At 45.4% G+C, this 21,911-nt stretch overlaps 1 protein-coding gene across 1 annotated transcript; it reads left to right on the top strand.

The window, feature by feature from the left end:
- The first annotated feature begins 1,219 nt into the window (after positions 1–1,219).
- Positions 1,220–20,546, top strand: LOC142769109 (male-specific histamine-binding salivary protein-like). The gene is made up of 5 exons (XM_075872047.1): positions 1,220–1,490; positions 3,346–3,506; positions 6,695–6,777; positions 8,364–8,468; positions 20,240–20,546. Exons 1-5 carry the CDS (start codon positions 1,368–1,370, stop codon positions 20,431–20,433), a joined length of 666 nt encoding a protein of 221 aa, XP_075728162.1. The 5' UTR covers positions 1,220–1,367; the 3' UTR covers positions 20,434–20,546.
- The last annotated feature ends 1,365 nt before the right edge of the window (positions 20,547–21,911 follow it).

Here is a 21,911-nt window from a genome sequence, read left to right as displayed (position 1 = left end):
GTTCTACAGGCACGTCGTCTTTCGCCTAGTGCTTCGATCGCTTCGCAGTCTTCTCGCAATGACAAGTCCCTTTCGCGTTTTCTAGTATTCCCTCGCTGTACGTTCTCGTGGTTTCCGGCTCTGCACTGTCGCTTTGCTGGGATATTCAGAGGGTAACTGTTCTCAATGCCACGCACAGTTATAGTGCGTTTGATTTGTGCTGGAACCTTCATTCACATTCAGTTCTACGCATTTGCATTCAATATTACGGCAGACACGACGAAAGAAGATAGCAGCGTGACTCATTGTTGAGAGCCACGCGACACGATTGGAATGTGTCGGCCGCGGCTATGAAGTCACTTCTCTAAAATCCGTGCACCAGTGAGTCGCGCGAATTTGTGGTTTTTCTCCCGTGTGAATCGGCTCTCAGCGTAAGCCACGCGAAACTACTCAAGCTCGGCCAATGAACCCAATGCGTAAATAACGCCTGGCTTCACGTAACATGGACTCTTGGCGGAAGTAGACAATGCTGAAAGCAAGGCATTGCTTTTTATTAAGTGCAACATTCGCAAATATGCAATAATTACTAGATTGTCATCGCAAATCTTTGAAAACGTTTTTAACTTGCAAAGACTCAATAAATACACTAGGAGAATGTTTTTGGTTCTGCAGTTTTATGTAATAAATGCACTAGGAGAATGTTTTTGGTTCTGCAGGTTTATGTGACGTAAGTTTTATATAACACAGACTAACATGCCGAAAATAATATTTGATATTCATCTAATATTCTATGTTACTATACTTGTTCATGCAATAGGGGAACTTAGATTACTCAGTACCGCTGCAAGTGTGTCGGTTTTTTGTTTCCAGTTATAGTAGGCTTAAAATGTACTCAAATTCTAAAAAGAATTTCATAGAAACCAATTGGCTTCCGCAGCCATGTAAAAATAATCCATAACCTATGTTGACAATTCTGTTCTGCCAGGCAGCTTTTAAGAAACAAAATGTGCAGTCTATAAAAATAATAGTGGGATTATATTTTTGGGACCCCTTTGCACGCTAAACAAATGCTATGGCATAGAGAACAAATATATCAACATACCTGCGTTTGCATTTTATCCAAGGCTTTGTAGGCGTTCGTTGGAGCTTATTTATAAGCTCACAAAGAAGGAACAAAAATAGGAAAGAGCGTGCGTGTATTTCTGAATTGTTAGGAAAAATGCTAACCTATCGTCTCACTTTGAAAATACATTTTTAGAATGTGCTATTGCATATAGGCATTGGCGAGTTGCTATATTGTTAGCGCTAGAGGTGCGCAAATGTATAAATTAGGAAATTTCACATTTACGAACATTCAACCAACTTGCTGAACTTAGAAACCACTCACCATGAAAATAATCCTTCTCTTCTACATCCTTAGACTTGCTCTTTGCCAAAAAGGGATTCATCAAGCCAAGATTCCACGCTGGGCGAATGAAGTTACCTTGGGCCGGTTCCAAAACGTCCCAAGGGTAAGTGCCATGCTCCAGCTCTTTATAAATTGATTTTCACGTGCGAACCTATTATGTCGGCTGCTTGATTCAAATGAAGTTTACAGATTTGACTTTACTTCGAGCTGTCGTTTATTTTTGCTTGATTGCTCTATTTAGTAACTTATTTACTTATCTATTTATATATTTGATTGTTTGTTTATTTATTTGTTTCTTTTTCTTGACCACCAACTCTCGGCTGTCGCTATGCGCAATGCAGCATCGCCGCTATCGCTCTCTAAGAGGCCTCTCATTCACGTTTCATTTTGAGTTAACCTCTCCACGATATACTCTGGCAGTCCTTCAGCTCTCCTCTACAAGATGACTAAACTACTCGCGAAAATACCATTGAGGGTCTTTAAGGAACAACACACAAAATCAAGCGCACTTATTCACAGCATTCACAGCTCGCCACTAATTGCGTCAATTCTGGAAAATCATAATCTCCAAGCTTCTGGACAGGAATCTGCTGGCAGAGATTATAAAAGGCTAGTTTAAAGAATAAAGCTCTCAGATGTCTTATTGTTATAGAAGATGGGTTGATGCTCCACTCTGCAATGTTTTCAATAATTTAATTCTGCTGAAGAGTTTGTCCGTGGAGATGAGTGTGCATGCTAACACACACACACACACAAATATATATATATGCATATACATTTATATATATATATATATATATATATATATAAGTAACCTCACCACGGCGGTCTTGGTCTAATGCTAATGGTTAAAGTACTAGGCTGCTGACCCACAGGTCGTGGGATCAAATCCCAGCTGTGGCAGCTGCATTTCTGATGGAGGCGGAAATGTTGCAGGCCCGTGTACTCAGATTTGGGTGCCCGTTAAAGAACACCAGGTGGTCGAAATTTTCGGAGCCATCCACTATGGCGTCTCTTAATCATATCGTGGTTTTTTGGGACGTTAAACCTCACAAATCAATCAATCATATACGTAAAATAAATGGTAATTGCAAATTTCTGTGTTGCATCAAATAGAGTGACGATAGTCAAAGTGAAACAGAATCGAAGGTTTTTCACATGGTTTTTCACTAACCACAGACGAAAAATGAAGTTTGTCACGTATAGAAAAACAAGCTGTTTTGTAGAATAAAGTACTTATAAAACAGCACAGCGGGTAAATACCGAGAACCAGAAGTGTTAGTTTTTACATTGGTGTCATTACAGTCAGTATTGGTATGGTTTGACATTTTACATGTCGGATCAAATATAATATTGTGACTTGTTCAGTAGAAAAACATGTTCTGAATATTGTCTCAAGCTGGAAGTTTCTATACTTTCAACAGGGAAGTGTCATACTAATAAAAGAGAATGCCGAGCTACTCGAGTCGAATATTTTAAGATGACAGTATTTGCAGAACCCTAATACCTTAACCTCCTGTGAAAGAAGAACGGGTGCCTAATAAAGCAGTGTGTTTCATTGCAGCGTGTGTGTACAAGGACGCAGCACTTCCCAATCACACGAGGCAAACTGATATAGACACGAGTGTGTATTTTGTAACGCTTTGGAAGGGGTGCCATAAATCGTTTGATTGTCATGCAAAAGACCAACATTTGGAATAATTGCTTAAGCGGCACTATTTGCATTTGTGTAGGGGCAGGCTTGTATCGATGGGTGCTAAATTGGGCGAATTACGCACTTAAACGCTCCCAGCCAAATCATGTCCACCGGAAGAAAAATTGACATCGCATTCAGCCAGTTTATAGTGGGAGAATGCCAGTTTACACTTCCCAAAGTTTATTTCTCCAGCAGGTTTTCTGCAGCACTCAATTTCGTTCTTTTTAGCCCATTGATATAATACGTATAAATATTGTTTCAGAGCCTTTCCGCCAACCTGGGTACAGAGTCGTATCTGGTCCGAACGACCAGTAACAATTACGTATGGGCAAAAGGAATGACTTGTGTGAGAGCTACGACACGAAGAATGTACGATGACTTCTTCAATACTACAACCTCGTTTAAAGTGTCCCCCACTCACTGGTGAGTCCTTTGACTTTGATGAGAAGGATTTTCACAGAAGGACAGTATTGTCGTACAGGAGCGTTGCACTTACATACTTAACACACGGTGCTTCTGCACAATAGTTAGAGTCTGTCGTTATAACAATACCATCGCAAGTAAACCAAACAATAGGGTGTGCCTTTCGTATACGTATACGTGGAGAACGTATCTCCACACGTGTGGAGATACGTTTCCAAAATCCTTACTCCGCGTGCATCACCGGTATAAAGGAAGGGTTCGGCATTGCCGCAGTGCACACTGACACAACGGTCGGGTTTGTCGACTCAGGAACGCGGTGCACAAATGGCACTCTGGTAGGTTGTGAACACAAACCCAAAATGAATGAACCCAAATGAAAAAAAATGAAAAATGAACCCAAAATGAAAAACTTCGCGGCGCTCATCAGCTTCCAGGGCGAACAGACACACATCGTAGGACCGTTCTTGCTCACGCTTGCCGGTGCGCGCTACAACTAATAAACGGACTGTAGTCAAGTGCGTGAGAGAGAATCCACCTACCAGAGCTGCGCGCAAACCTCTCCGACAGGCCTGATTGAATTGGAGAAACTTTATTTGTGCCTGCATTTGGGCGCTCGCGCGTCCCGACAAAGCATACGTTGTCCTCGGTATTGCCGTTACTTGGGTTTTCGCTTGCCGTGGCCAGCTGCTTGGGTACTTGCCTTTTTAGTTCCCCGAGGACCTGCTGAACGGCCCAGAGCTGTTCTTCCTGGTCGTAGCTCTTCGCAGCCGCCTAGAACCACGATGGCATTGTTCTTGATCTTGCTTCCTCTGGGTGTTTGATGCAGTCCCACAAGATTTGCCTGTGATCTGCCGTCTACCTGCGGCAAACCTTGCACTTGTCGGTCGGGCATGTCTCGGAGTACATGCGGTGCATCAGTGCCGAGCTCGGTAGTGATAATGATACTGTCTCAGTATACCACCTCCGCTCGACCCAGCCGCTGTTGCGGGAATGCGAAAGTCCTACGAGCCATGCGGTAGGCTTTCGTGATGTCATTGTAGTCCATCATGCGGTCATTGGCTTCGAACCACGTTGCACGGTCCGTCGCTGGGGCGTGGTTGGTTAGCGCTCGCGTCACTGCATATGCCATCTCGTTGTGGTTGTCATTGCGTTCCGAAGGATCGCTCGCGTGCGCCGGGAACCACCTAATTTTTATTTTTCTGCCTCGAAGTTTGCCCGCATGCAATATACGCTCAGCCTCTCTACAGCTTTGTTTTTTGATGAAGTTTTGCACCGCCTCTCTAGAGTCAATCAGCACCGTGTGGTAGGCTGTGACGGCGATGTCCAGGGCGATGGCCACCTTCTCCGCTTGTTCCGCTCAGGAATTTTTCACGCTCGCAGCCGTTTTTGTTGCGCTGATCGACGCCTCGATGACGACCACTGCGAGCGCAATCTGTTTGTATTGCGAGCTTCTGATGCGGTGACCCAGCGCCAGACGGGAAGAATCTCACGAAATTGAAGAGGGCAGTGAATGGCGGCCAATTAGAACAGGGAAATCAGTAAGGTGTGCTTGAGTGACATGGGGCGAGCATTGCTGGGACATGTCTGAAAGGGTGCCTTCTTGCCAGGCCAGAAGTGTCGTCAGGGGGCTGCAAAAGGGGCACTTTCCCTCCTCAAGCTTCACCAGAACTTGCCCTCATCCAAGCTACATGAATTTCCTTCCCCTACTATAACTTCGTCACAGTTAGAAAAGAGGGGAACTCTGTCTACTGTGACGCAAGACTGGTTTTCACCCACCAAGAAAATATTTAGCTGGTGGCCTTGTGCCAGGAGGGCCTCCACATGGCCTTCACAAAACAAAGTGGCCTGAAGACGCCTCTATGGTCGTCATAATGCCCTTTACCCACAATTCTCGGTGCTCAAGCCACGTAGAGCGAGCCCACCTGCTAGTGCCAACGAGGTTCCAAAGGGCATGACGCTCTCAATTCTCACGCTACCTCCTCCATAGGACCAATGCCAGTTTTTGAAGAGCCTGTCTGAGGCGTCTGAGATGAGCTCGCTTAGTGCCCCACGGCGACTCCACGGGGCTCCGAGTGAGGCAAATTGTTACTGCACAATTCACAGCCTTCAACTGGCACGCCTTCACTAGCGAATGATGGAGGGGCCCTAAAATAAGCTCTTGTGGAAAATTTATTTTTGCAGTTCTATCTGTGTACGAGTTGATAGCCTATGCTACCGTTGTAGCAGCCCTTGGGCGGTAGACATTGGGACTTGCTAATTTTACTCTGGCGTCAGCTCGTCTCTCCCGCTTCCAAAGTGCTTTTCGTTGTCGTGCGTGGACAAATGACGAGTGGTGAGCTAACCTTTTGCTTTTAATACAAACTTGGAAATAATTAAACCTAAGCGCCCATTTTCTTCAAATATACGAGGAATCTGACAATCCGGCTTCTTCAAAGCTGCACACAGATATAAAATGACATAAACATGAGCTGCTAGGAAATGATAGTTTAACAAAACATTTATTTGTGATACTTTTAATCTCGGGAAACCAAACAAGTCGACAGAAGAAACTAGTGCCACCCTAACGCTCAGAACAATAACTTGACGCGCTGTTTCAGAAATAGCTTCCTGCAGTCCAATGTCTTTCTACTGCTATATGCCAATTGAATAGCTCCCTCTCACATCACGGAGATACTTTAACTCATCCAACTGTTTTATACCATTGAGAATTATCATTTACGATATCACCAACGGGCCGATGATTCGAGAAAATGATAAGAACCAACTCATGTGAAGACATTTAATAGGTGGTAAATACCTGCGCTGCAGAATTTTTTTTTCAGAATTACCCTGTGTGATAAGGTTAATGTATTCATAAAAAGCAACATAATACCAAATGGTTTCAATGAAGTTAAAATGCTATAGGCCCGTGCACTATGTGCTGTTAGCCCAATTTAGGGAACGCCACATGGTCCAAATATCTGAAGTCTTCCACTGCTACATTTTTTTTCTAATGATATGGTGGTTTCGACATGTGGGTGCCTGAGTATTATCATTCTGTAAACTCAATTCCGTTATTTTTCGCAGACGTCATGGTACCACAAACCAACCTGATATTTCTGAACATCGCTATATTATTCAACACCGAGGTATCTCATTGCACTGATAAGTGTAGAATGCTGTTTTAAATACACACACTACGTTTTCAGGAACAGTGTTCATGCAACAGTGTATCCAACTACAAACTACGGCTACGCATACACGAAGAATGGCATAATCAATACGGAGCAAGGTAACTGACATTTTTTGTGTGTCCTAGTTATTGTATCTTGAAGTTTCAACGTTGTTGTATTTATGAGGTTTTGTTCAGAAATACCTTACGTCTCGCAGCACTTTCCGCTTGCACTTCACTACGCCCCCAGAAGCGTGAAATCTGAAGGGTTGTATAGTGACTGCCTTAAGTTGTCAGAACTTCCCCTTGATAGAGGAAGCAGAGCTGCACGTTGATGTGATGCAAGAGCGTGTTCTCCTATGAAACATTAAGTCAATATATTACGTTTCATGGAATAACATTTGTGCGATGAATCTGATTGATACTATGAATACTCCACCCAACGTTAATAAATACTACAAGTTGCGTTGAGCGACCACCATCCAATATTTTGTGGAGTGGTGATCTTTTTCTGTCAGCTGATGCCATTCTGCTCTGCTTGCGAGTGAGCACAAGTGAGTGATAACACATAAGTGAGCAATCACGTTGGCAAAGCCATGGTAGGTTAGCTGCAGAAAGGCTCAAAGATTGCATTGGATGGTGTGGAATCAATGAACTGAATGATTTTACACATATAATCACATAGTTTAACCCTTTCAGCCCTGCATGTTTCATTTATTAGGAGGCTTCTTTTCTGCGTGGTATCCCAATATTCAGAAGTTTGAAAGACCAAAAATGAAAAGCTAAGATAGTGGTGCAGCTATGTATGAATTATTGAACATGGTGTCAAATGAGTTTGGGACTCAGGGAATATAAAGTTAAAAAGAAGCGTTTTTATTAATTCTGTGTCCTATATCGCACAGAATGTCAACTAACGTGTCATTTCTCACTCTTATACTTATATAAATAGGTTTGGTATGTCCTCCCTAAAATGGCACGCACCCTCACCTTACGCACCTTGGTTTCATCTAAGACATCGGACAAGCTTCCTCTTCATGCACCCCCAGCTTTTCAAACGTTGCACAATATTCATGTCAATCGCAGTGGGAATGATTTGAAAAGTATTCTACTGAGAATCAACACATTAAATTCCCTGTCCTTCCTCTTTCAATCCTCCTCTTGCTCCATCACTTTCAGGGTTCTAGAGAAAATATTGTGCAGTGGTGTCTGGGTCGACGATGTTAATGGGTAAAGCCTTTGAGTTTTGAACAGATACACGCCCTCATTGCCTCGCCAGGGCCAAAGCTTGTCACCCTCGGGCTGATTCTGTGGCTAACTCAGCACCAGCTTGAAACGCACAATAGCAGATATTGCACTGTCCTGGCAGCTGCTGGGGTGCTACAGTGGAGTGAGGCCTTACGCCTTATGCTTTGCTAGTGTTATAGTCCAGCACTCGCCACTGGCTGATCACTTCTATAATGCGAACGGACCCTTTCTCTGAACACTGGTCAAGCGTGAAAATCACGAAAAGCTTTGGCATTGTAAAACGCCTCATTCCGGCACAGGACCTCCTGTTCCGTCTGTGCTACTTGCCGTTACGGGCGTCTTCATGAGTTACGCCGGAACGCAGCATGTAGGCTGCGCGCGGTCCTGAGCTAGCATACCATATGCATTCTAGCCAAGGTGAACTATTGCTGATCTAACTAGTGTCTTTTTTTTATTTTCAGGTACTGGTACTACAACTTATTATGCCCTCGTGTTTTCTAACTACCGCAGCTGCAGTATCTACTACGGCCCGAACGGCGCACACTCACCCGCCCTTGACAGTGGAAGTAAGTATCGACGATGCATTTGTAGTAACAACATAGTCTTCATTGATGGGAAACAGTGGCCACGTTAGCACAATTGTTTATCACTCAGCTGTGTGCCCTTCTATGTCTGTCACTGCGCAATGGTCTTTTAATGCACAGTCCAAGCTAAATGGGTGTAAATCGACACTTATTAAGCTAAAGTCTCGTTGAATGGAAAATGAAGAGAAAGACAGCGAATCCTTTTTTATGCGTACTTATGTCAAATATGAGCAGCTTTCTTGACACAGAATGGTCGGTCCTTCAAAGAGTTGTCTATACCGGCTTTTATTGTTCTATACTTTTAGGCTGTTTCAATATAAAACTTAGGTGTGGTGTGCTTCATTTTTGCCCTAGTATTTGGCCGCGTTAAGGTAATTTTTTATGTCGCCTAAAGAAATACTTACCAGAACTAGTTAATAAGGATGCCAGTAAGTGTACATGCGATGGTTCAAAACTTTCCACTGGCCGAGACCGGACCTCGAGCCTTCAAAGAACACATCCGATGCCCTACCACTTGAGCTACAGTAGCCGTATTTTCAGTCTACTTTTAGGAGAATATCAGGCATGTAAACGTAGAATTCTTAGTGAGCACTATGAGTAGCCACGATGGCCTGTGTGGAAAACTTGTTCGGGCTGCTGTCGTCAAGAAGCATGGCATATTTTTGTGAGCTGGCTGCTGAATCAGGCGCACAGTAGTTAGGCATCAGTCAGCAAGAATGAAACGCTCGCTCTGAGAGAGCGAAAAGAAATTTTATATGCCTTCTTTGTTTGCTAGACAAAAGGTAATTAACCTCGCCGACGCGCAGTTAGGGAAAGAATAAGGCATGTTCTTTCTAGGAAGAGAAGTAAAAGAGACGTAAAGATATCTCGCTGCCTGTGGGGACCAAACCTGCAAACTTGAAATAGATGTAACCATACCTTTACCCAAAGCGAGTTGGTAGAATTGCAGTCATTGTCTTAATGAGCAAATAGCTTGCCAACTGGAGGCACCACCGATGCCAATGGTAGATTGATACTGCTCGGGTGCTGACCCAAAAAACCCAGGCCCCCAGTACATAAAATCTTTGGTGCCATGGACTTTATATAGCTTGTATTATATTGGTATTGGGATCTCGACAGGTTTTAATGATGATGTGAGGCTTTTTGTGGCACAAGGGTTGTTTGATGGCCAAAGAGTGCCAGGTCATTCGTCAAGAGATGCGAACAATGATCACAGTTAGATGGCTCTAAACAATTGCCTAAAGTTCCCAGTGCTAACGCGGGTAGAAATGTAGAAGCATTGAAATCATCACAGCGATGTGAATTGTGTAGTGGGAATGAATAGCGAAAGGCAGCAACCTCAGGAGGAACCTCTCTTCGGAGGTCGTGCTCAGGAGTGCTTAGATATATGACATAAAAGTAACCTACCTTTACTAAACGTGATAACAATGTTTCATGGGTTTAAACAAGTTCCCTACCAACGAATATTGCGGGGTAAAGTGGCAACTGTTGTCGGTCACCCCGCCGCGGTGGTCTAGTGGCTAAGGTACTCGGCTGCTGACCCGCAGGTCGAAGGATCGAATTCCGGCTGCGGCTGCTGTATTTCCGATGGAGGTGGAAATGCTGTAGGCTCGTGTACTCAGATTTGGGTGCACGTTAAAGAACCCCAGGTGGTCTAAATTTCCGTTGCCCTCCACTACTGCGTCTCTTATAATCATATGGTGGTTTTGGAATGTTAAATCACACATATCAATCAATCAACTGTTGTCGGTCGGGTAGTGAAAAGTGTTGTCTTCTTATCGCACTGGGTTAAAAGGCGAGGTAGTGTTAGTGCTTCGATGCATCTCTCACACAATGATGGGTTGCCGCCGCACAAAGGGTATGACTGTGTAATGTGTGAACACCCTCTTCTTAGCTTAGTGAGTGTTACTTCTGTGCCTCGTGATTATGATATTGCCGGCGACTGATCAAGTTGCGGAATAATAACATGTAGTTTATTATGTGCACCTCAATCCGACGTGTTTTGCCAATAGGCCCTGAGCTTTTGTTTAGGATAAGGCTTCAAGTCATGCGCAGCAATTTCTTTTGATGTACTAGCACCGGTTACGTTGGCAGATGCAGCTGATGTGGTCCGCCAAAACATTTCCGTGTATCTGACGTTTCCCTGGCACCCATCAGCCTACGACATGCTGTTGGAAAGAGTTTACTGTGCATGGCAGTGAGTAAAGCGTGACAAAGACAGGGTTATTTTGCTTCTTAAGAGTTTTCAGTTCTTTTAACACGCTTAGGCAATCAATAAATACTAAAGTCTTTTGTATTTTATTTTTTATGCATATAAATGCTACAAGTATCGAATCAGCTTCTCCTGTGAAAATGCTTATATAAAAATGCAGAACGCCAGACGCCCCGCCGCGGTGGTCTAGTGGCTAAGGTACTCGGTTGCTGACCCGCAGGTTGCGGGATCAAATCCCGGCTGCGGCGGCTGCATTTCCGATGGAGGCGGAAATGTTGTAGGCCCGTGTGCTCACATTCGGGTGCACGGTAAAGAACCCCAGGTGGTTGAAATTTCCGGAGCCCTTCACTACGGCGTCTCTTATAATCATATGGTGGTTTTGGGACGTTAAACCCCACTTATCAATCAATCAGAAAGCCAGCATCCGTAACGGATGTCCCGATCACTGCATACGACATGGAAGTGTTCGACTTTGAGGTACCTGCAAATAACTTAGGACATGTGATTTTTGTTGTAATTCCAGGAAGTTTGTGCGAATATGTACAATGACCGCATGCCTTGTAAACTCTAACATAGACACATCGCAATTTATAGCTTGCCCCTGCAACGATGGCAGACATGCTGCGGGAGCCATCAAACGATGTTCAAGTGGCACACCAATTTTCTAAGAAAGGCCCCTCACATGAAGTGAGTAGGCTTTTCTCAGCGAAGGCCGAATTTCAAACAAAACAGAATTGGACATGTCATTATTTGTGGAATGTGAAGGGTGTTCCTTTTCTGCCTTCACTTTGACATAATGTAGAAAGCAGATGCAACATCACTGTAGGTGGAGTGAGTATTTGTTTGATTCCACGTACAGGCTTTCCACGGGGCAAATGTTAAAGACACCCGTAGAGAGGCGGATGCCCAGATGCTAAACTGGGTCATACGCATTTAGAGTGGTAGGCATCGCAGAATGCTCGCCCATCGCGGTGGTCTAGTGGCTAAGGTACTCGGCTGCTGACCAGCAGGTCGTGGGATTAAATCGCGGCTGCGGCGGCTGCACTTTCGATGGAAACGAAAATGCGGTAGGCCCGTGTTCTCACATTTAGGTCACGATAAAGAACCCCAGGGGGTCGAAATATCTGGAGCCCTTCTCTACGGCTTCTATGTAATTATATTGTGATGAAGTTTATTCAATCATGGAAGTCGCAAGGAGGTCACACCGAAAAATGGCCGTACTGTAAGTTTGGCAAAGGTGGCACAGGGTCTCACGCAATCAGGAGGAGGAGGAATAAACGTTTATTTTTGAAATGGTGTAGCGGTGTAGGTGCCGCGTTCACCTTAGGTGGGAGGTCAGCTCATTCCAGGAATCCTCTGGCCTTCGCTGCCTCCTTGGCTTTGGCGACGAGACGTCATTGTTGGTCCAGGTCCTTCAAGGCAAGCTTGGCCTCCCACGATTCAAGAAGGTGTTCGTTTTTTTTTACCTGCGCCACAGGTGTTTCGTGGAGGCGATAGATCTGTATTTGTATTGCATAGACACTCGAGGATCAGGTGGGCGAACGTGTCAGATACGGCGCAAATCAGGCAAACATATTCGTGCAATGTTGGGTACAATCGGTGCATTAGTATGCCGCGTGTGTACGTGCTGCTCTGCAGTCTTCTCAATTTGGTGCTGTCCTCTTTGTTGAGCTTCGAATGTCCAGCCTCCAGCCCTTCGTGCCCAGGAACCCATGTCACACAGGTGAACTGCATGGGAGTGCTTCGGTGCATCAATAGCTGAATTTCTTGGGTAGACACACGACTTTGCTGTAGTTTCGCATGGCTGCTTGAGAGTGTAAATACCACAGCTGCATTCAACCACGTTGTGGAAGCTAGGGCCATCAGAGCGCGGGGTTCTTTGTTCTCTTCCGAAGTCGCATACGCGTTAGTGCGTATGCTCCACTACAATACCCCCGGGGTCAAGAGTAGCCATACTGGTGATTCAGAGAGTAGGCACAATAGGGGGTCGTAGTAGGGCTTGAGACGGTCGACGTGTGTGGTCTGGCGTCCTCGACGGTGCAAATATGGTGATTGTGTTAGTGGCTCTATGATGTAATTCACCGGACTTGTCGCGATAATGACACGGTACAGACCATGGTACCGGGCCAGAAGCTTAGAAGACTGGCCAGGAACGTGCGGGTGCACCCAAAGCCACACAAGGGGGCCAGCACGAAACGTGGGAGCTATATGGTGAACGTCGTCGTGTCAAGTCTTTTGTAGACCTTGAGCCTCACTTGTTAGAGACCGAGCCAACTTACGGCAGTCTTCAGCGTATCTGGCGGCTCCCGAAAGTGGGGAGCAATCAGATGCATCAGGGCGCTATGGGAGTATAGTGTCGAGTGGGTGGGAAGGTTCGCTACCGTACAACAGAAAGAACGGGGAAAACCCCGTAGTCGCTTGCGTCACGGTGCTATAAGCGAAGGTAACAAAAGATAATACAGCGTCCCACTTAGTGTGGTCGGAGGAGGTGTACATGCTAAGCACGTCGCCAAGTGTGCGATTGAACCGCTCAGTGACACCATTTGTCTTTGGATGGTATGCAGTAGATTTCCGGTGGATGATACTGCATTCAGCGGGGATAGCTTGGATGACCTCCGACAGGAACACTCGACCCCTATCACTGAGTAATTCCTGTGGAGCACCATGGCGTAGAATAAAGCGGCGGAGAATGAAGAGTGACTTTGTGGGCGGTCGCTGCCGGTAGAGCTGCAGCCTCAGCGTAGCGTGTCAGATGATCGACTCCGACTATAATCCACCGGTTTCCAGAGCCACTATATGAGAGGGGCCCATAGAGTTCAATACCCACGCAGTCGAATGGGCGTGCCGGGCATGGGAGCGGCTGTAACATGCCAGTAAGGTGTCGCGGAGGTGTCTTGTTCTGTTGGCAAGTGGTGCAAGACGGAACGTATTTCTGCACAAAGTGATACATTTCTCGCCAGTAATATTGTTGGTATGTAAATTCATGCAGATGTCAGAGTGCATATGAGTAGGGACAGCAAGGAGCTACTTCTGACCACCAGGCATGTAGTTGAGGAGGTACAGAATGTTGTCTCGCATGAAAAAGTGGACTGCTTGCCAGCGTAGTGCTCTCGTGGAAGGGACAGCAGACGGATCGGTAAGATAGTCGAGTAAAAAGGCAAGGTATGGGTCCTTACGCTGCTCCAAAAGCATGTCAGTGGTGTCGAGTGGTGACATAGTGCTGAAAATAAGTGACAGAGAAGCCACATCTGGTGTTAATGGTGATCGGGAAAGTGCATCGGCATCCGCATGCTTGCGACCGGAACGACATACGACACACGTGGCGTATTCCTGAAATCGAAGTGCTCAAGGACCCAGGTGTCCGGACGGGTCTTTCAAGGTGAACAGCCAACATAGAGCGTGGTGGTCTGTCACCACGTCAAAAGGACGGCCGTAAATGTACTGGCGAAACTTCGTCAGCGCCCAGATTATGGCCAAACACTCCTTTTCTGTCCCGGAGTAATTCAATTCAGCCTTCTTGAAAGCGCGACTTGCATAAGCGACTACATATTCGGTTTGGGTGCCTTCTCCATTGTGCCAAAACTGCACCAAGACCAACGCCACTTGCATTGGTGCGAATGTCTGTGGCAGCAGTGGATTCGTAGTGCCGAAGAATAGGTGGTGAGGTCAGCAGGTTGCGCAGCTGGCAAAATGCGTCGTCACATGCATGTGACCATGCAGGTATACTTTTGCTGTTGGAAAGCAGACTCATCAGAGGGGCGATGATGGACGCGAAGCTGCGCCCGAAATAATGAAAGTAGGAGCAGAGGCCAACGAAACTTCTTAGGGCTTTCAGTGATGTGGGCATTGGGAAGTCAGCGACAGCTCAAAGCTTATAGGGATCCGGAAGAACACCGTCTCTTGTGATGACATGTCTCAAAATTGTTAGTTTTCGTGCTGCGAAGTGGCACTTCTTGGTGTTAAGTTGTAGGCCCGCAGAAGTTAGACACGTCAGAATCTCGTGGAGACAACCAAGACGTGTCGGGAAATCAGCTGAAGAGACTGCGATGTCATCCAGGTAACACAAGCAAGTTTTCAACTTGTGGGCACTCAAGATGGTATCGATCATACGCTCAAATATCGCAGGTGCGTTGCAGAGCCCGATGGCATGACTTTAAACTCATATAGGCCATCCGGCGTTACAAAGGCTGTTTTGAGGCAATCACAATCAGCCATTGGCACCTGACAATATCCACAACGTAGATCCAAGGATGTAAAGTACTCGGCAACGTATAAACATTCAAGAGCATCATCTATTTGTGGTAGCTGGTAGTCATCTTTCTTCGTATTCTTATTTAAGCGGTGATAGTCCACGCAAAATTGAACGGTGCCATTTTTTTACCAGAACCACAGGTGATGACCAAGCGCTTTGCGAAGGCTGTATGACTCTACGTTTAAGAATGTCATCTACTTGCTCCGTAATGACGCGGCGCTCTTCGGCGGAAACGCGGTAAGGACGCTGTCGCAGAGGCCGGCGTCAATAGTATGAGTGACAGTCGTGGTGCGGCACAAAGCATGTTCTTGAAAGTCGAAAGAAGAGCGACAGTTGTTAAGGAGAGCAACAAGTTGGCGGCGATGCCAGGGAGGAAGGTCTGCGTCAATAGCATTGCCGAAGGCTGACGAACTTGATGGCTCAGACGCATGAGTGATTTCGGCAATGTGACTAGGGGTTTGGTTGAAAAGAATAACATCATCGATATGGTCTACAGGTCGTACATATCCAAAGGTTTCACCAGAGAGTAAGCCGATGTGGTAGTTGCAGTGGTAGTTGCAGCATCACGGTTAAACCAGACGCAATTGTAAGAACGGCAAATGGGAGAACGATGCCCTTGCGTTCAGTAAAAACCAGAGATGGCGTAAACACCACCGTGGCGTCAGATTGCGCCACACATGAAAGGGTAATAGCGAGTGAAGCTTCCTGAGACAAGGTGATGTCGTCGTCAGAGATAAGTTTGCAGAGCAGAAGAGAACGGTCGGGCGATGGAAATTCACATAATGCCTTAAGGGATACTTCCGTACGGGAACAATCGATGATAGCTTCATGACGTGATAGGAAATCCCAACCCAAGATGAGGATAGTTATAGCGCGAGAACAAAACGACGACACAGAGACAAGAAGGACACGAAAGACACGAGCGCCAACTTCCAACTGAGTTTATTGCGCAGAGCACGAAAATATATAGGAGAGACAGTAGCCATGTGGTCAAAACCATATGGCACAAAAAGCAGAACATGAGTAAGCGATAAACACAGACAAAAACAAAAGCACAGAAAAATTGCAAAGAAAAATTTATAACAAAACGAAACAGAAAAGTAAAGATAATATGACTACTTGCTCGCACCGAAACCTTCGAGGAACCTGAGTTCTTTCTCGGACAGAGCCACGGAGGGCTTGCTAATACAAGGCACCTGTTCGCGTGCCATCTGCGCGACCTCGACAATGACTCGGGTGCGCTCATCTCTGTGCTTGTACAGCGTCGCTGTGTCTTTAAAAAGGGGCGCACAGTTGCGGACAAAGCGACGCTGTACAAGCACAGAGATTAGCGCACCCGAGTCATTGTCGAGGCCGCGCAGATGGCACGCAACAATGGTTCACATACCAGTTTTGCAACATGCCATGAGAACGAAATCACCGAAAGAGCAGCAGGACTATGAAATGTAAATCATGATATTTATGACTTATAAGTCATGATTTTCATGTTACTAGTCAATTATGTTCTTCATACAGTCATGTTATGCTATACCACGTTTGGTATTGATACCATTATCCAAACGGCCAGGAGAGCTGAATGTCGTTGGCGGATAGATAGATAGATAGATAGATAGATAGATAGATAGATAGATAGACAGACAGACAGACAGACAGACAGACAGACAGACAGACAGACAGACAGACAGACAGACAGACAGACAGACAGACAGACAGACAGACAGACAGACAGACAGACAGACAGACAGACAGACAGACAGACAGACAGACAGACAGACAGACAGACAGACAGACAGACAGACAGACAGACAGACAGACAGACAGACAGACAGACAGACAGACAGACAGACAGACAGACAGACAGACAGACAGACAGACAGACAGACAGACAGACAGACAGACAGACAGACAGACAGACAGACAGACAGACAGACAGACAGACAGACAGACAGACAGACAGACAGACAGACAGACAGACAGACAGACAGACAGACAGACAGACAGACAGACAGACAGACAGACAGACAGACAGACAGACAGACAGACAGACAGACAGACAGACAGACAGACAGACAGACAGACAGACAGACAGACAGACAGACAGACAGACAGACAGACAGACAGACAGACAGACAGACAGACAGACAGACAGACAGACAGACAGACAGACAGACAGACAGACAGACAGACAGACAGACAGACAGACAGACAGACAGACAGACAGACAGACAGACAGACAGACAGACAGACAGACAGACAGACAGACAGACAGACAGACAGACAGACAGACAGACAGACAGACAGACAGACAGACAGACAGACAGACAGACAGACAGACAGACAGACAGACAGACAGACAGACAGACAGACAGACAGACAGACAGATAGACAGATAGACAGACAGACAGACAGACAGACAGACAGACAGACAGACAGACAGACAGACAGACAGACAGACAGACAGACAGACAGACAGACAGACAGACAGACAGACAGACAGACAGACAGACAGACAGACAGACAGACAGACAGACAGACAGACAGACAGACAGACAGACAGACAGACAGACAGACAGACAGACAGACAGACAGACAGACAGACAGACAGACAGACAGACAGACAGACAGACAGATAGACAGATAGACAGATAGACAGATAGACAGACAGACAGATAGACAGACAGACAGATAGACAGACAGACAGATAGACAGATAGACAGATAGATAGATAGGCACGCTCAACGTCGCTGAAGTTCGCTAAGAAATGCTTCGCATTTCAAACTTTCTCCCACTATCCTACGTACTGCATGACAACACTTTGAGAATACTCATCTCTGATGCACTTGTTTTCTCGATACTTGATGTGTGGTACGTAGGTTAGCTTGTTGTACAAAACTAGGCCTTAAATTTTATGTTCAGCATTAACAGGCACACGCAGACCATGTAGTTCAATGTGGGGTTGAGATGAGTGCCTCTATTTTTGGAAAACAAGAAACACGCACTTTTTGGTGGATTCACTCGGAGCCTGTTTTGCTCTGTCCATTTTGAGCCCATCTGGAAACCATTTTCAAACCAAGCTCCACTTGCCGCTCACTCATTACCAGGTTACAGAACAAAGCCGAGCTATGCAGCTTGGCTTTGTCATATGGACATATGACTGTTTGTATGTCCCCGACATAGGAACATAAAACGCCGTTGCGGGGGATACACAGGTACAAGAAATTCATCTTGGTAAGAAAAAAAGTACAACTAACTGCAGCTTCTTGCGGTCTCTCTGTTTATTGAACAAATGGTTAGAGAAAACGCTGCCCACTCAGACGCTGGACGCACGATTTTACATTTAGCTTTCGATAATATAAACTATATATCTTGCACCCCAAGATGGCACACGCTTCTTAGTATTCCATAGTGTCATCTTGTATTGTAAGCCTTTTCGATATTGATCAACACAGAAAGGAAGTGTTGTTTGTGGACGAAGGCATCTTAGACCTGTGCTTCGATAGATACCAGGTGGCCGGTAGTGGATTCGCCCTCGTATACCCACACTTCAATCGCTCGCACCGACTGTTTGTTTAAGCCCTATCGGGGAGTTGCTGAGGAACTACCTCGTATCATTTTGCTTCCTGCGTGAATTTCATCACACATTTTTCCCCCATGGAACACATGGTTGGCTAGACAGTCTGGTCGTCTGTGCGATTCATTTCATTGCATCGGCAGTCATAAAGGTGGAAAAGTACTGCACAGCTGCACACAAGCTTAGACAAGTTAAATCAGTTCAAAGTGAACGGGGCATCTTGGAGAAGGGTTTCCGATCGGCCCGCGCATTCTGCGATTTTGGCTCTTCAGGGGAGAACTCATTTGTTATTTGTGCCCTCAGAACTACAGGGAAGCGGCCACTCTCAAAGGATTAACAATGACTTTTCATTTAGGTAGAAGCAGGAGTGATAGAGATGTTATTCTGAGGTCTATCGACGGGTCTGTATTGTTAGTGAGGCTATATATTGTTGGCTCTTTTCAATTTAGGAGACATGCACTGGTTTGCCAAATGAGTATATATGAAAACAAATATGGCAATAAATGAGCACTGCACAATTTAAAGAATAGGTCATGATGACAGTATCCAATACAGAATGTACGTATCATTGGCGTGGTGTATATAAGACTCTACATGAATGAATACATGGCAAACGAGCGATAAGTAACTGCGTGTCATGATATGAATCAACGACAAATGGTGCATGTATGCGCTTCTGAAAAGCTGCTTGGTGTTGCTTCGATTGCGTGGGATCTGTCTGATTTGATTTGGGCGGTTTTTTTTTATTTAGGGCTCCAGATTTTATTTAGGCCGCTGAGCAGCGTCGTTGAAATATATAGACCGAAGGCAGACGAGACAGACTTAACGTGGAGCGCAGCGAGCCGTTGCGTTTGGGGTTGCAATACCTCGCGCCTGCTCGCGCTTTCCGTGACAGCGCAACGCGTACTTCTTTAACAGCGGCAGGAGAATATCGCTTCATATGCTGGGCTTGGGAGAAGAAGCTGTGGTAGTTTACCCATGAAAAAATTTGAGCGCACAACGAAAATGCTCGTTTCTGGGTTGAGTGGCAGCGCCGTCGGCATAACAAACAGAGTGAACAAGCAAAAATATAAGCGAACATAGAGTTCCGTGGAGCGAAAAAGATGGCGGTAGTGAAGACAATGCAAGGAGAGAACGACAGTGCAAGACGACCGTTTGCGTGGCAGTGCCTCCGCAGTGTCACAGCAATGCACGCAGTTACACGGTGATCGATGACGTTGTCATTAGGGTTTGCTGTGAGGGCGTTGATCGATACCATGTATGGAAATAAAACGCTTCTTGAATGAAGACCTATGTGCGGTGGCTGTGGTGTAACGCGCCTACACTCTGCATACCATCTGTGGTCTTCCAGTTAGTAAAGTGGTGATGTTTCATCTTTTCTCAAAATGAAAACACCTTAAGAGTCACGCTCAGAATTTCCATTAGGTAATAGCTTAGTCATTGGTTAAGTTTTCTATCATTGGAGTGATACAAATAGTGGCAAGCTGAAAAAGATACCATGCGAGAAAACAATAGAAACATTTGTGTGTTTCTGTCATTCCAATAAAACTAAGTCAAGAAGAAGGAAAGTATGTGCAGAAAATAAGGCAAAGTAGAAATTTCTTGATACCCATTTCAGTCTATAAACTTCTCTATGTGCTGCCAACATCCTAATTAACGCATGATACGCAACCTAAGAAGCTTTCATTGGGAAATAATTACTGCATTTTCCGTTACAGATTACGAACTGTGGGTGACTCGAGAGAAAGTAAAGAGCGTTCCACTTTGCTGCGATTTCATGTTTAGATATCTGACATTAGGCAAGTTAATACGTGAGGTGTATACGAGTGACTGCGACGGTGGACATGCCGGAGGATGGAATCCAAATCCCCCTCAAGAAAAACAGAATGACAACAATGGCATCAAAGGATAAGTAAAGTGTTGCAAAACGTAAGGTGTGACAATTTCCGGTTGCAGCATGTCTCGCTGCAACAGAAAAAAAAGATGTAAGCGTTGCACACTGCTAATTAAGCATAGCAAGTGGAAGTCTAAGAATGATTGTTTTCATTAAAAACTGAAAAGCGTTATAAACAATATGTTTCATTCATCACAAAAAACTGGGATTTGAAAATTTTCCTACAGAACCGAAAGATGGCATGATTTATTTATTTTTAGGACAGTGAAAAACAATGCCACACTCTTCCGTCTGCGCCAACTGAAAACTCACGAAACAGATCCCCAAAAATTTACCCAAATATTTATTATACGCTTTCTCTCGCACTACATTTAGGACGTGGCATTAGCAAAAAAGGTACCGCTATGAGGCGATCAGCACTGTTATATTTTAAATATTGTAATTATAACAGTAATGAAAGTGTTTCGATCATCACAAATAAAGCGCAGCTGGTGGTCGATTCACTCGACTTTAATGCATGACAGCATCCTTACGGTACCGAGACCTAATTGATCTGCAGTTTCCTGTAGTAGCAGAAATTCTTGCGAGAACTGAAGCCACGTCTTTTGTTTCGATATGCTGCCATAATTACAGGTTTGGCATTCATAATGTATGGCTATTTTGTTAATAGGCATAGGGCGTAGCCTGAAAACATTCTCATTTTCATTTGACCAAAGCCACAGGTTTGCCCTGCCTTCCCAGGACGCTTGTTTTTACACCATCGTACCCCTGAATGCTTACACGTGACCATAAAATAAAATAAAGTGTGCTGGCATTAGGGCGTGGGATACAATTGAAATGAAACTCCCTAAATGTGCTTTTTCTGGAGGCTACTCTGAGTCAGGCAGTGCGTATATAGGCCTGTAGTTTAGAGAGCACTGCTCCATACGGCAATTTACGTTCGAGTTTTGAAACCCCCGCAGGGGCGTCTGCGTAAGTAGGCGTTTGGTGTGTAGCAACACCACGGACCCGAGCTAACGGGGGGAAGGGGGGGGGGGGTCGACTTTTTCCCACGCCTATCCGTGCGTGGCTTTGCCATGTCCGGGGAAAAGGGGATCCTGGGGTTGAGCCGACGCCGGGTGATTGGACCATTAAGGCCCCCCGCCCTACTGAAACGTTCCGCATATACGGATCCGTACATACGCAATTATTGGACTACGGAAAGCCGCATCATGCGGAAAGATGCGAACATCCGCAGCTTACGGAAAGCGCCATATCATGCGAAAAGATGCGGACATCCGCAGCTTACGGAAAGCGCCTTATCGTGCAGAAAGTTGCGGACATCCGCAGCTTACGGAAAGTGCCATATCATGCTAAATTACCCGATAAGCAGCTTACGGAAATTAGCATAATGCAGAAACTATGCAGCGATCTGCTGCATCTTGCAAAGATCAAATGGACATCCTAGATCTCGAGTAAACGCAATTGGCCATTCACGTTGTTTGCAAAAGCAAGTA

This window comes from Rhipicephalus microplus, chromosome 8, assembly GCF_043290135.1.
Source record: "Rhipicephalus microplus isolate Deutch F79 chromosome 8, USDA_Rmic, whole genome shotgun sequence".
NCBI lineage: Eukaryota > Metazoa > Arthropoda > Arachnida > Ixodida > Ixodidae > Rhipicephalus > Rhipicephalus microplus.
Note: the sequence above shows the minus strand (reverse complement) of the source record. Positions and strands in the feature narration are given on the sequence as shown.

Coding starts and splice junctions, on each gene's coding strand:
- LOC142769109 (XM_075872047.1), top strand. CDS start 1,368: ATGAAAATAATCCTTCTCTTCTACATCCTTAGACTTGCTCTTTGCCAA. Junction 6,778..8,363: donor CATAATCAATACGGAGCAAG/GTAACTGACATT, acceptor TTTTATTTTCAG/GTACTGGTACTACAACTTAT. Junction 8,469..20,239: donor ACCCGCCCTTGACAGTGGAA/GTAAGTATCGAC, acceptor TTTCCGTTACAG/ATTACGAACTGTGGGTGACT.